This window comes from Pituophis catenifer, unplaced genomic scaffold (genome assembly GCF_029215685.1).
Source record: "Pituophis catenifer annectens isolate HBS135680 unplaced genomic scaffold, rPitCat1.0.hap2 SCAF_8, whole genome shotgun sequence".
NCBI classification, from domain to species: Eukaryota; Metazoa; Chordata; class Lepidosauria; order Squamata; family Colubridae; genus Pituophis; species Pituophis catenifer.
The window spans coordinates 55,542,823-55,558,001 of NW_027256888.1; the positions used below are offsets into that span (position 1 = coordinate 55,542,823).

Here is a 15,179-nt window from a genome sequence, read left to right on the forward strand (position 1 = left end):
TAAATAATAACATAATTATGTTTTTTTATACTTGTAGTGCTAAATGTTGCTCAGTGGCAATTTCTACTAGAAGTATTTGACTCTAATGCTCAAACTGTTATCTTGAATTGTTGTTCACGGCTATTCTCATATATAACATTAACCAGATTTTTCTTTCAAGAAAAACAACAGTATTTTACGTATATTTATACTGGACAAGTTTTACTCTTTAAGTATAAATTAATAAAAACAATAAATAAGTTACATGTAAATAAGCAGAATGTTACAATAACAACAATAACTTTTAGGTCAAGTTATTAGATATCTGAAGTTTGAAATGTTCAAATACCTTTTACCAAATAACATGGTAAACAAAGCAAAGATGGGCAAAGAAATACAAAAAACGATTAAAATATTTTAACATGACATGTGGCAATATGTGCTAATCGTTCCCGACTCTAGGGGGCGGTGCTCATCTCCGTTTCAAAGCCGAAGAGCCAGCGCTGTCTGAAGACGTCTCCGTGGTCATGTGGCCGGCATGATTAAACGCCAAAGGCGCATGGAACGCTGTTACCTTCCCACCAAAGGTGGTCCCTATTTTTCTACTTGTATTTTTTATGTGCTTTCAAACTGCTAGGTTGGCAGAAGCTGGGACAAGTAATGGGAGCTCACCCTGTTACTCGGCACTAGGAATTCGAACCGCTGAACTGCTGACCTTTCAATCGACAAGCTCAACATCTTAGCCACTAAGCCACCGCTAATGGAAAATACACCTAGTTAAACTCTTCTTCTGTTCATGTAATAAATTCATATTAGAGGTTTTTAAAATAATTTTTGTTGTTATTGCCGAATTATCATGATGATCTGGTAACCATCCTGACTGAATTTGCCCATTAGACCAATTCTTGTTCTGTTCATGTAGTAAGTTCAGACAAGGGTTTTATTTTTTTTTTAAATATTTTTGTTGTTATTGTTGAATCTATCATCATGATCTGGTGAACATCCTGGGTGAATTTGAGCATTGGGCAAGCCAGTTCCCATCGATTATTAGGGTTACGAGGGAAACAATCAGCCCTGATTATGGAGCTCTTAGTAGAAGCCAAGTTATTTTAGGACCCAGCAGCATCCCTTACACACCGCATCGCTATTAAGTGTAGAACTGCTGGCCGGGTCATCCCCGTCGCTTGCTCCTTCTGTTGGAGCCCTCTGCGCCTGGCTTCCGAAGCGGTTGCAGGCACAGGAAAGCCTGTTTCCTCCCCATCCTGAACCAGCAGCTTTCTTTTGCGGAGGGGCGCTCGCGGCGGTATCGCTGGCAGTGAAATCTCCCCGGCCCAGTTTAGGGCCGCCGGCTGAATCTGGCATGCGCCTGCGCGGGCGCGCCACTGCCGAGGCTAAAGAGGGATTTGGATACCTCCGGCTTAGGTCTTTCCCTTAGTTTGACGCGCCAAAGCCTCCTTCGCCTCGCCTTCTCCCGCCGTTATCTTAGCGCGGTGCAGCAGCCTCGGCCGAGACTCCGGCCCTAATTCGGGTCCTCCCTCGGGGGCGGGGCCACGGAAAGACCGCGGCGTCCCCACCTCCTTTCTCGGTAGCTCCAAGGAGAGAACGGGATTACTGCTCGGGGACGCCGCCAGCCGCATCTTCTCCGCTTGGGGCTTAAAACTGGATGGAAGCCACCCGGGGGGGTTTGGCGGGGAACCTCAGCAGCTAATAACGGGAATCCCTCAGCGGATGCTGCCGCCCGCTTTCAGTTCTTGCGGCTGCCCGCGGGCTGCGAGATGCTGAACTGCGGCTCCAAGAAAACGCTCAGGGGCCCCGGTTCGGTGCTTGCGCGCGCGTGAGGGGAGAAGACGACGACGACTTGCCGTCTCCTGATGGACACGGAGTCCCGGGCACAGCTCGCTGCTGCTGCTGCATCTTCGGGGCTGAAGGGTCGTGTGAACGCCGAGAGCCGCAGAGGGACCCAACGCTGCTGCCTTCGTATGGGTGGAATGCTGGGCGGGCTACCCATTCCGGGTCGTCTCATTGGGCAGGGGGCTTAAGAGGTGGCTTTTAGGGTTGTTGTTTTTTTAAAAAAAATCATTCTTAGCCCGAGTTTCAGCCGAGGGGTGTGTGTGAGAGAGAGTGAGTGTGTGTGTGGTGCAGGCGACCACAAGCCCGTCCATGGCCAACCCGCGGCGGTGCATTGAGCTGGAGCATTTCGAGGAGCGAGACAAAAGGCAGCAGCGCTCGGGCTCCCGCCGGGGAGGGGGCAGCTCCACTTGTAGCAGCAGCTCGGGGCCCAAAGGCAACGGGCTCATCCCCAGCCCCGCGCACAGCGCCCACTGCAGCTTCTACCGCACGCGCACCCTCCAGGCCCTCAGCTCGGAGAAGAAAGCCAAAAAGGCGCGCTTCTACCGCAACGGGGACAAGTACTTCAAGGGCTTGGTCTATCCCATTTCCAGCGACCGTTTCCGCTCCTTCGACGCCCTCCTGGTCGAGCTCACCAGGTCTCTGTCTGACAATGTCAACCTGCCTCAGGGCGTCCGGGCCATCTATACCGTCGATGGCAGCCGAAAGCTCACCAGCCTCGAAGAACTGGTGGATGGTAAGGAAAGCCTACGCCTTGTATTAGTTTGGCTGTATTGCGGTCTTCTTCGGACAAGCGCCGAGCTGTGAGGAAGCGGCTCCGGGGTGGGCGTGTTTATAGTAGTGTAGCCTAAGCGGCTATCAAGGGCGTTTTCACCAGTTGGATTTCGCACAGATCTGTCCATATTACCCACAATTCTTAAATGATGTCACCCTGTTTCAGCTGATTCGCATTGCTTAGTTAAAGCAGACTATTCTAACGGGGAACAACATCCCTGCTTATGTCTTGACGCTGCCTCGGTTTCCGATGAAGAAAATGTGCGCTATTTTATTGGGCAGGGAAAATCTTTGAAGCTCGAAATGTGGATATTAGCAGGCTGCTGTCATTGGGCTGTTCCAAAAATGTAGATTGGTTTTTGTTTAAAACACGATCTGGCGTTCCCATCTGCCTATAAATAGCTTGAGACAGGATTAAAAAGTACCCTGAGTGATATTTGCAAAAAAGAAAAAGAGAGAGAGAGAGAGAGAGAGAGAGAGAGAGAGAGAGAATGAGAATGTTGTGGTAAAAAAATATTGATTAGACAAATGTTTAGCTGTTTCAAACCCTTGATTGTTCAATACTGTGGCACCTGGCCTATAGAATTAACATTTGCAGGTTGAAAAATCAAATATTAAAACTGGGATTAATTCTAAAATGGATTACTTTGAATTTGTAAATTTATTTCTAGTGGACCAGCGAAAACAGCTTCAAACTGTCTGAGACTGCTTATTATACAGAGAAATGATAATTGACTATTTAACATCTAATGCATAAAACTGAAAGTTTCTGGGTTTATTTTCATATCCCTGTTTTATGGTTGAAAAAAATGACGATTATCAGGTGAAATGATTCATCTTTCCAGGTATCTTCCATGGACAAGTATAATCAAAATAACTTAGTTTTCTAGAACTTTCTGTTTACCTGTTACTTCAGTTCATTCAGTGTCCATAATACTTCATACAGATTATATTAATGATTAGCTTTACCTACCTGTGCTTTTAAAATATCAATTTGTTATCCATACATACCTGTTACAATAAGCATGCATTTAATGATTTTTTAGATTTTCCCCTTTTTATCAGTATATATGTTTTTGTTGATTGCATGGCATGAATCTATTCTAGAATATTGAAGGATTTGCACCTTTTTCTTAATGCACAGCAGGGGTTCTCAACCTTTTCTTCATCACAGACCCCCTTCAAATACCTTTTCTGACCATGGCCACAGATCCCCAAGACTTAACTCAAGATTTAAATCATAACATTCTTTTAAGTCTTCATGGACCCCCTGTGACAACATCACTCATGCCCCCCCTCAGGGGTCAGCAGACCACAGGTTGAGAACCACTGGTGTACAAGATTTATTGGCTGATAACTAATTATTTCATTTACACAATACTTCAATGCAAAGTGTGAAGTGTTATCACATTCAGGGATCATGTTGTCAAACTCCAGTTAGAATTGTTTATTCAAATGAGCAAGTGTCTTCTTGTCTAATTCCTGTTCCCAAAGATATTTGTGTAAGGCCACCTGACTATGTGACCTACTTCAGTGATTCAAATGAATGGAAAACATTATCCCTGTAATTCTATTACCTCCTAGGGAAATGCTAAACTTTAGCATTGAAGATAACTAAGTAGCTAGTATGAGTAAATATGGATGAGATTGTATTTGTAAATTGATAGGAATAACACACTCTGATTTTTCTTAATTAAAAAAAAACTATGTGTATTCAATTCCTGTATTCCAGTTTCAATCTGAGACACCATTTTGCAAACATTTAATACCAATTTAGACATATATAATTCTAGAACTCTGAGAAAACAAATTTAAAAATCAAGATCAATCAATTAAAATGAATTCATTTTCATTTATCAATGAATTGAATTCATTGATAAAATTCATTTTATCAATGAATTCAATTCATTGATAAATGAATATCAATTAAGGTATATTTAGGTAGAGAATGCAGAACTAATCTGCAAGAATTGAGTAGATTTTTGTTACCTTAAATGTTATTTTGTATTTACATCTTTTTTTAAAAAAAATCTGTATGAAAATGTATAATCCTCAGTAAAAGATGCTTGATGTCTATTTAGGTGTGTTTAAATAAATAATCTGGAGCCTTAATTCAGTTCCTTCAGGCTATAAAGTTGTACATTTCCTGCTAGGTGTCTGGAGGAAATACCCTTCTGTCCACTGATATTGTTTTCCACTTCTACTTTATAAATACTTTATAAATACTTTACTGTACTGTACAGTTGCAGTGTATTATCTAGATATTGCATATTAAGTGGTGTTAACAACTAATACCTTTGTGTAGCCAAAGCTTGTTTTTTCACATGATGCTAGCAAGATAAAAGTAAAATAACAATGATGGCAGCTTTTCCACATCTAATAGTATAATAATCTTATACAGGGTTCATAATTATATTTATCAATGTTTACCAATTTTGGAGGACAAGGAGTGTAGCTGATAGATTGATTATGCTTACATACATAATCTTCATAATCAAACTGAAATCAACTACTCTATTTTACTCTAACTACTCTATTTTGATCTCAGCCAAAACGTTGAGAAGGGATACTCTCTTTTAAAACTTGCACGATTGTTTCCAAATGCTTCCTTTTTCAAATGTAAGGAAATGATTTAATCATTATTATCACTAAGATTGAAAACTACAGGTAATCTTCAATTTATGATCAAATTGACACCAGAATTTTGATTGCAAGCCGTTATGATTGTAAGTCAAGTTATCATGTGATCAAACTCCATTTTACCACTGTTTTTATGATGGATGTTAAATCACCGCGCCTGTTAGTGAATCACATGATTGTAAGTCTAAAACTACCTTTTCAATGGATGTTTTGGCTGGAAAAATGTCGCAAAATGTGATCACGTGACTAAAAGATGTTACAGCTGCTCGTATATGTGAACTGGTTACCAAGTGCCCAAAATGGCAGTCACACCTTTGAAGCTAAGTTATAAGTAACTTTTTTCAAGTCTATTATAACTTCAAACATTTATTAAGTGACGTGTCATAAGTGGAGAACTACTCATATGGTCAAAAAGATTACTTGTTTGATCAAAGAGACTCCTGAGGACTACAAAAGGGGTTTTGTTCATCGCAGATTGTCAATTCTTGTTTTAGAATACTGCAGATGGAAATGTATTTGTTAAAAGGAAAACTGCTATGATTTATCCTTGTGTCATAAGATGCAATATTGCATAGCTTCCTGAGTAGAAAGTTTGAACAGTGGGTGTATACAAAGGTATTTATGATAGCAGTAGAGTACAATTGTTGAACACAACTTCCAACTGATATTTGAAAATGATCACATAACAGAAAAACATTGGATTTGAGTGTTTTACCTGTCATGATTCATTAGTGCTTTAACTGCACCAGTGAAACATTAGCAGCAACATTAACAAGATATATATTGTTCAAGAAGGCTCAATACATTATATAGAAAATTAAATATGCTCCTCTTTAAGGAGGAATATAACCATGAAGAAGAGGTGCGATGGCTCAGCAGTTTAAGGTGCTGAGCTTATCAGTTGCTCAGCTGCATGATGGGGTGAGTTCCCATTCCTTGCACCAGCTCCTGTCCACCTAGCAGTTTGAAAGCATGCAAATGCGAGTAGATAAATAGGTACCACTTTGGTGGGAAGATAACAGCGTTCCCTGTGCCTCGGCGTATAATCATGCTGGCCCATGACCATGGAAATGTCTTCGGACAATGCTGACTTCCTCAGCTAAGAAACGGAGATGAGCACCACTCAGAGTCAGACTCAACTGGACAGTGGAAACCTTTATAACTATGAAGAGCTGTTTATCTGTTTAAAAAAGCTTGCAAAATTTGGTTCAACCCTGTCACGTCTAGCTAAGGCCAAAGAACTGCTTTCTGAAAATCTCTGAACATTGTTATACCTGTTTTTACTGGGCTAGATGGATTAGTGGACCAATTTCAGAGAACATATAAGTTTTAAGAATTCTCTAATTGGCGTTTTCTCAGAATTATTGCTTAGCAGTTGTAAGGGCACGCTATAAAATTAAACTAATTCTAGCCCACATTGTTGTAGTCTTGGAAATCAATCAAAAGAGGTAGGTTGGAAACAATAACTGTTGTTTTAAAAACAGTTATTTAAAAATAACTGTTAATTTTTAAAAAATTAATTGCTACATTAGTTGGTCATGAACTCTTAAACATTGTAGCAACTTAAAGACTAGCAGCCTTATTATGATGTAAAGTATCTGAATTATGAGTTACAAATGTATCTGTGATTGAGAGAGAAATGCAAGACAGAGGTAGCTATCATGATCATTTAGAAAACTGATAATATATATGCACTGATGAACTGAGATACTGTATATGTGTGTGTGTGTGTGTGTGTGTGTGTGTGTGTGTGTGTGTGCATAATACACACATACACACAGCCTGCATACATGATTATAAAAACAAGTCCTTTGTCATCAGCCATTTTTACAGTGGAATCTTGTTTCATAGTTACTTATTTCTTTCATAATGAAAACTTGCCCTTGCTGTGCCCTTGTTCAAAAATGGGTATTTTAAAGTTAACGACAGACCCTCTAGCTCAGTGATGGCTAACCTTTTCTGGACTGAATGCCCAAAGCGTGTGCGCCCAAACCCCCCCAATGCAATGCGTGCGCAACCCCTCCCACATATGCTCCCTCCCGCATGCATGCGTGGGCCCCTGCACATGCCCCACCCCCAGCGCATGCATGCACCCCCACACACCCCGCGCATGTGTGGCAGAGACCTGAAGAACAGCTGGCAGGCAGGAGGGGTGTGCATATATGCGGCAGAGCTGAACTGGGGCGACGGCTCGGGTGCCCACAGAGAGCGCGCTGCATGCCACCTCTGGCATGCGTTCCATAGGTTCGCCATCATGGCTCTAGCTTTTTGAAAATTGCCATATTTTTGTTTGGATTCAGTTTCTTTTTTTACAGAAAGAATAATAGAGTATTACCAGCAAAGGATGGCATTAATACAAGTGGGACAAGATAATCTCACAGGACTGCTAGTATATACATTTATTATTATTGAGTAATCTGCAATTAGATTCATAGTCTAAGAATGGTGAAAATTTAATAATTCAAATATTATTAAGGTAGCGCCTAAGAATAGCAATAGCACTTAGACTTATATACCGCTTCATAGTTCTTTACAGCCTCACTAGGCGCTTTACAGAGTCAGCATATTGTCTCCAATAATTTGGGTCCTCATTTTGTAACGTAGGAAGTTCCAAGAATGTAGGAAGTTCCAAGCAAGGTGGGTTATTTTTTTAAAATTGGGGTGTTCAGGTACAATAAATTTAAACTTCTCAAATATAGAGGAAGTCCTTTAAGGTATTGCTCTGAGGGCTCCAGTCATGGTTGATAATTTCTTTTTCCATAAATGCTCAATTTTGATCTGCATGTCCCATGATTTGGTATTATTAAGAGCAGAATATGAATTCGTAATTCTATAGATTGCATGTTTAGACCCTGTAATAAATTGTCATAGACGATATTAAGGTGGAGCTGACACCTTTGGTCAGATTTAGTTCCTTCCTGCCCAGAATGGGTTTTCTTGTGTCAGAATGTGGATTCTAGCAAGCTGTAGATATCTGTGCTGTAGACAGTGCCCTCAACCTTTTAGGCACCAGGGGCCGGTTCCGTAGAGGGATTTTTCCGCGGACTGGAGGGGGCCTGGTTTCGTGTGTTGCCTGCATCCTGCAGATGGGGTTTCATTGGTTTGCACAGCCAGGGGTGCTAATCCATGAACCGAGGTTGGGGGGCCCTGTGTTAGACAGCAGACTTGGTGGTTTCTTAGTGGCAGCTGGATGCACACTCTTGCTTTTTTTTGTAATAAGTAACAGTACATGTTTTTGTGTCCAATATCTAGTTCCATAGAAAGATTCAGTATATAGTGTAGATTCTATTTTCAAATTAATTGTGAAATAAAAATGGAATTTTACAACAACTTTTATCCATGAACCCAGATAAGATGTAATTATAATAATGATTAAATTGCCTCATGTTGGTAACACATTATGCAATTTATGCAGCCATCTCTGATCTATAAATATTTATCTAAGTCTTAAGGTACCATAGGTTTCCTGGTTCTTAAGGAAGAATTAACCTGATTATGCTAAATATTTTCCCCAAGTATTTTTCCTATTTATATATGTTACAAATGTATCATTTTTATTTTTATAGATGAAATTTGAAAGTTTGTTAATACTGTTTCAAACTAAACTGAGGGGCTGCACTTAAATTTATTCCAGGGAGAAACTATTTCAGCTGCATAATTTATTTTAAAGAATTAATATCCATTATTTTGAAATCATATTCCGCCTTAGGAGTGTAAGACAATACATATTATTTCTGTCTCCACTTTACCTTTATAATAGACCATTAAACTTTATGGATGAGTCAAAATTTGATTTGCTAGCAGGAACTTTATACCACATTTTTCTGCTTTGAAAGAAAACAGAATAGAGTTCTGATAGACTTCAGTTACTAAAATAAACGGGGTTTAGTTTGTATGTAGGAGTGTGAGTTAATTAACATGCAATCACTATAGCAAATTATTTCAGACTGACTCACATTTATTTGCAAAAGTTGGTGTGAAACTTGTTTTTCTAATCTGGTGACATAAAAAGGGAAGAGAAAAAACATTATTGATTTAGAATTTGTCAACATACCTACTTAACATTAACTATCTGCCCAAAAAAGTTTTATTTATATATACTTTGTAACATTACGATTAATTTTAGTAACATAATTATGTGATTCATGTTTTCCTTATCCTTATTTCCTTCTTTTGCTGTTTCCCAACTTCTTTTAGTGAGGAGTCTTTGCTCCTGTCCTCTATTTAAATCCCAGGGCAGAGTTAAATTCTCTATTTATTGTATGTCTTCTACTTTTATCAGCCTTACAAAAACATTTGTCTGTCTTTGAATGCCCATTATCCCCATAATGCTGAATGTGTTGGAAGCATATGCCCTGGTTTACAATGGTATAGCATTTTATATTTCCAATAGGTATTTTATTGGCTCCTGATCAGGAAAATTTCCTATGCCATCTCTTTTTCTTTTCTTTTTTTTCAGTGTTACTTTGCCAGTCAACACTTGACAACTCCTTGGTCCTTTTCCAATTTCAAAACCTTTTCTGATCTTTTCAGATTTTAATGATGCTAAGTAATCCTTTTTCAAGGGATGCAACTTTCAGAAACAGAAGATGGCAAAATTAGATAAAATATGCTAACATTCGTGAGAATGTCGTGAGAATGGCTGATGGTTCATGAGAATGGCTGATGGTCGGATTCCGAAAGATCTCCTGTATGGAGAATTAGTGCAGGGAAAGTGCCTCAGAGGGAGACCACAGCTGCAATGTAAGGATATCTGCAAGAGGGACCTAAAGGCCCTGGGAATGGACATTAACAACTGGGAAACCTTGACCTCCGATCGTTCAGCTTGGAGGCTAAAGACGCAGCATGGCCTTCTCCAATTCGAAGAGACACTTGTTCGGCAGGCTGAGGCAAAGAGGCAGTCCCGGAACCAGTAAAATCTGGGGACTGGGCAGGGGACAGAATGTATCTGCCCTCAGTGTGGAAGGGATTGCCATTCTCGAATTGGCCTTTTTAGTCACACTAGATGCTGTTTTAGGACTTCTTTCCAGAGCACGATACCATAGTCTTTTGAGACTGAAGGATGCCAATGATGTATGCTAACACAATTTCATCCAATTTTCTTACCATGTATTTCTGGGTTTAACCACTTTCATCCTAACTCTTCTAATCTTGTTCATAATTCTCTCCTTCATGTAAGTTGGGAATATTGCCTAAATATTTGCCAGTACTTCATATATCTATACAATACAGTTCTCTTTACTCAATTATAGTCAAAGACTTCTTCTGAAGGGAGCCATGTTTGTGCTCCTAAAGCTTTTCCTGTTAAACATAGAACTAGCCAAATTATCTACTCTTCCTTAGGCCATTTCCAAGCAACTGCATTATATTCAAACATTACGAAGAATGATTCTGTATTTGTCCTATGAAAGTTTGAAGATCCTCGGATATTTAAGGCCTTTATGTCCAATAGGAAAAGTTGAATGTTTGTGTGTTTGAGAGGACTGGATGGGTTTGAGTTTCCCTCAGACAAGCTCCTTCTGTGTTCTGGAACTCCTTCCTTCTTCCTTCTCTCTTTCTAGCCCTTCAGATTCTCTCCACAATCTAATCCTCTTTCCTTCTGGCTATTCTTTTTCTTTTCTCATCTTGCTGCCTAATCATGTGTCTCCTCATCTGTAGCCAGGCATCGGATGAAATTGCTTTTCTTTGCAGTGGTAGTTAGGTTTTAGGATCTGCCTTATCTCCAACCAATTCTTCCTTTTTCTCCATTTCCAACCGCCTTACCCAACCTTGAATATATGGATATGTATCTAATGTGATACTGAAAATATTAACAATCTTTTGTAGAGCTTCAATTTTTCTAGGACCAAACTCCATTTTCCTGGTTCTATTTTTGTTTTCATTGAAGACTGGCATGTGATTTGCTTGGGTGCTGTACCATCTCAATACTGCCCCTAAATGCGAGGGAATATTCTGAGGAAATAGTACAGGCCAGCAACAAACAGATTTTTTTTATCTTTTATGTTTCAGGGAGAAACACAAAAGAAAGTCTCAGGGAGACTTTTATTACAGAAAATTTAACAAACTTATTGTCCTAACTTCTATCTTACCACTTGTTATTAAGCTTACATTGTTACTTATACTAACAGCTATGCCTGTATCTTATTCTTATAAATCATCTATAACAGTTCTATTGATTGAATTTATACCAAAGTCTTTAGCCATCATTTAACCACATTCAAGTTGACCTCTGTTGCTGTCCTGCAGTTCTGAACCATTGCTGAAGGAGTTTCTCAGCCTGTGCAGAGGCGAGAAAAGCCAAATGTCGGACCAGCTGCTGGAGTGGTAAAGCTGTTGGGCTCCACTTTTCCCTTCACCTTGTTTGCTTCTGGTTTGCTGAACTTGAAGCTTGCGCTTCCTTTACTGTCAGTTGCCTGTTGAGCTGACAGCTGCTTCACTCTGTTGGCTACATCTTCTTCCTTTCTTTCTGTTCTCTCACACAACACAAATCTTTCTCCAAACACACCCACGCAGAGCTAATCCGGAGCTCTCAGCATTTTCCTTTTATAATTGGAAACCAGGTGCGGTGCAATGCTTTTCCGACTGCTTAAGATCCCAGGGGAGAAAACAAAGGAAGGAACAGGTCATGCTGGCCACTGGAAGGTTTCCTTCCATATCCATGTAGTTTTTCTGTCTGAACAATTTCTCTTATAAAAAGGTACTGTGTGAAGTGCTACCTATTCCTGGAAGAAAAATTACACCCAATTCCTCTTTGGGTTTTGGGAGAAGTCTGTAACAAACATATATAATTTGAAATCTCATTTGTAAATATTCATCACATGAGAATCAAATGAAGAGTTGGATGGGCCTTAATTAGTTATATTGAGAAATAACTTTTTTCTTCTTCTACCAAATAGCCTGTAGTATTGCTTATGTTGGTTAAATATAATGCAGTGATATGGTTAAATAAGAAAAAAAAAGGTTGTTTCCAGTTAAGTAACAGACCAGGCCACTTCAGGCTCCAAATTAGTGCTGCATTATCCTTGCCAATGGCTTACTTCCAGTGCTCTGATGGGGCTTAGACGAAGTGACATTGGCAGTGTCATTTATAGGGCAAGTCAGAGAGAATTTTGATAGTGTTTCATTTTTGTGACTTTTATCCAGGACAATGACATACAATTTAAGAACTTTTGGTTTATATCAATGTATTTATCTTAGAGTAACATCCTTACATTATTACACTGATTCTACATTCCCAATTCATCCTTTAGATTCCTTTGAATGGAAGGAACTTGCTAGCAAGAACTGCAAATCCAGCCTTTCTATATTATTTTGATTGGCTGTCACGGCTAGATGGATTGCTAATAAATTCTGCCTCCTCTTTCCCAAAACGCTGACTAATTACGAGCTACTTTAAGTGTAGAATTTATAGGTCTGTGTTGTTTGTTGAAACTGGATAAGAATGAAGTGAATGTAATTTGTTTGTTTTACAAAGGTGCATATACCATTCAAATCATAAGTGTGAGTGCCTAATATTCCAGCAACATAATCAGTTATGAACACCAGTACAGAGTGCTACTTATGACCTATGGAAAAACAAGCTCCTATGGCTTTTTGGAATCCTAATAAGGATGGATTCAATCTGTTCTCTATGTTGTTCTAGTAGAGAGGGCATAATGGAGAGAGACACTTCTATATTCTCTGTAGTCTATTGTTATAAAAGGAAAGTTGTTTTTCAAGTTCATTGTGAGGGCATATATACAGTAGTGGCCCACAATTGTGGAAACGTTTTGGGAAAAGTGTATTTTCTAAAACTAGCTAATAACACCACTTTTTTTTGGGGGGGGGAGTAGTACCATAAAATTATATATCAATAGAAAGATAATTTAATCAAGAATGTAATGCAATAACTTTTATGAAGAATTTGCTATTAGAATAGCACTTACAGTATAAAGAAAAAAAATGAAATACGTAGAAAAAACAAGATATACAAAAATTATCACCATAGAAAAAATGACATGTACAAAAATTATCACATCAGTTAATACTTATTTGGGTAAGTATTGGTCTTACGTCTTACAGCGTCTTCCCATGGAGTGAACCAAGTCTTTTAGTTCTGCAGCTGTTACAATGTGAAATGTGTGAAGAATGTGAAGATTGAATGATTGCTTTTATTAACTGGGTTTTATTGCTAAGTTGCTTCTGACTAACAAGTTTCTTTAGTCGGCTCCATAGATTTTCAGTTGGATTAAGGTCTGGGCTATTCCCAGGCCATTCCAGCAATGGAATATGATTATCTTGAAACTCAAAAAAAAAAGTGGTGTTATTAGCCATCAAACCTCAAAAATACACTTTTCCCAAAAGGTTTCCACAATTTTGGCCACTACTGTATATCTGAAATTGGTAGGATTGAGATGAAAAACATTATATAAATATTCTTGAATATTTAACATTTAACATCTGCCAAATTCATAGCACTGGAGAAACTATTGTTTTTGTATCAAATATGAATGTAGTGTAAATTCTATACTAGTAGTTCTTAGTACCAAGGACTAATAGCCCAATATAAAAGACAGCAGGCTATTGAATATTAGTTGCTGGCTTTAATAAAATGCAAGATCTCTTTCCTTAATGCTCTCTTTGTCACCTTCTTAATGATATATATTTATTATTCTAAGAAAAAAATGTTGGGCTTGATATTATTAACTTAACCCAGAAGGTTTTCCTTGAATGTCATAGTTTTATTAATACCTTTCTTTACCTTTGGACTATTTCAAAAATTAAGCATTTGCAAATACTCAAATGACATATACACACATGTATAGATAATTGATTATTGAAAGTATATCGAGTGAGAACAAAAGAAATAACATCTTCCTTCTTTCTTTTTTTTCCTCCTCCCTAGGTGAAAGTTATGTATGCGCTTCCAATGAGCCATTTCGAAAAGTTGATTATACTAAGAATGTTAATCCAAATTGGTCTGTCAACATAAAATCTGGATCATCTCGATCCTTCACATCTTTAACATCTGCAAAAAGTGAAATAAGGGAGAGCAAAGACTTCATTAAACCTAAACTGGTAACTGTTATACGCAGTGGAGTAAAGCCACGAAAAGCTGTGAGAATTTTGCTGAATAAAAAGACCGCTCATTCCTTTGACCAAGTGTTGACTGATATAACAGAAGCTATTAAGTTAGATTCAGGCATTGTCAAGAGAATTTGCACATTGGATGGGAAACAGGTAAGAAAAATTACTACTGTTAATAATATAAAGTTAAATTTTTATAAAGTTAAAGTTTACAATTTTTAAATAGTGAATGTATTGCACATAGAAGCTACATTCTAAACAATTGTAGAAGCACTTAAGTTGCAGTTATTCTTACTTATTCTCCATTGATTCATTAGTGTGGTAGGTGAGGAAGGAAGCAAGGACAGTGAAAAGTTGAGGATTCTTTTTATTTTTACCAGAGAGGAATACTTCATTCCATTCCATTTTAAAGGTTTTTGGCAGTTAACTATCCATGTTAAACTAAACTCGCTCCTTTGTTTCTTATTTTTATATACACGAGTTTTTAAATTTCAATATTTTTTTCCTGATGCCTCACACTCTGGTCATATGCCTCAGAGCTACTATGGCCATGAGTTACAGAAGGGGAAGAACTTGGCTGGTGAATTGTACTTTTCCTGAGGTCATTTTCCAAATTTCCATGTTCCGTTCCAACTCTTGCTTCTTGGCCAACCTACACGTTCTCTTAGAAGGCAGAAGAGGTGGTTGATCCACCCATTTCTTAAAGGCTATTCAGAATCCCAAGTAATCTGGGATCTTATTGATGTTACACATCTTTCTGAAATTTTCTTGCCTTTTTCATCATCCATCAGAAGTTAGCCATGTGATGCCACTGCTTCATGAAGTCACAAATTTATTTCATTTATTCAATTGCTTATTTCAGTTTTGAGGTT

At 38.5% G+C, this 15,179-nt stretch overlaps 1 protein-coding gene across 3 annotated transcripts in view; it reads left to right on the plus strand.

Annotated features, from left to right (window-relative positions):
- Positions 1 to 2,139: 2,139 nt before the first annotated feature.
- Positions 2,140 to 15,179, plus strand: part of DCLK2 (doublecortin like kinase 2) — a 63,461-nt gene continuing 50,421 nt past the window's right edge. For all 3 annotated transcript variants that reach the window (XM_070948145.1, XM_070948146.1, XM_070948147.1), the window contains exons 1-2: positions 2,140 to 2,563; positions 14,126 to 14,460. In XM_070948145.1, the coding sequence (XP_070804246.1) occupies positions 2,140 to 2,563; positions 14,126 to 14,460 (759 nt within the window). The remainder of the gene's footprint in view (positions 2,564 to 14,125; positions 14,461 to 15,179) is intronic.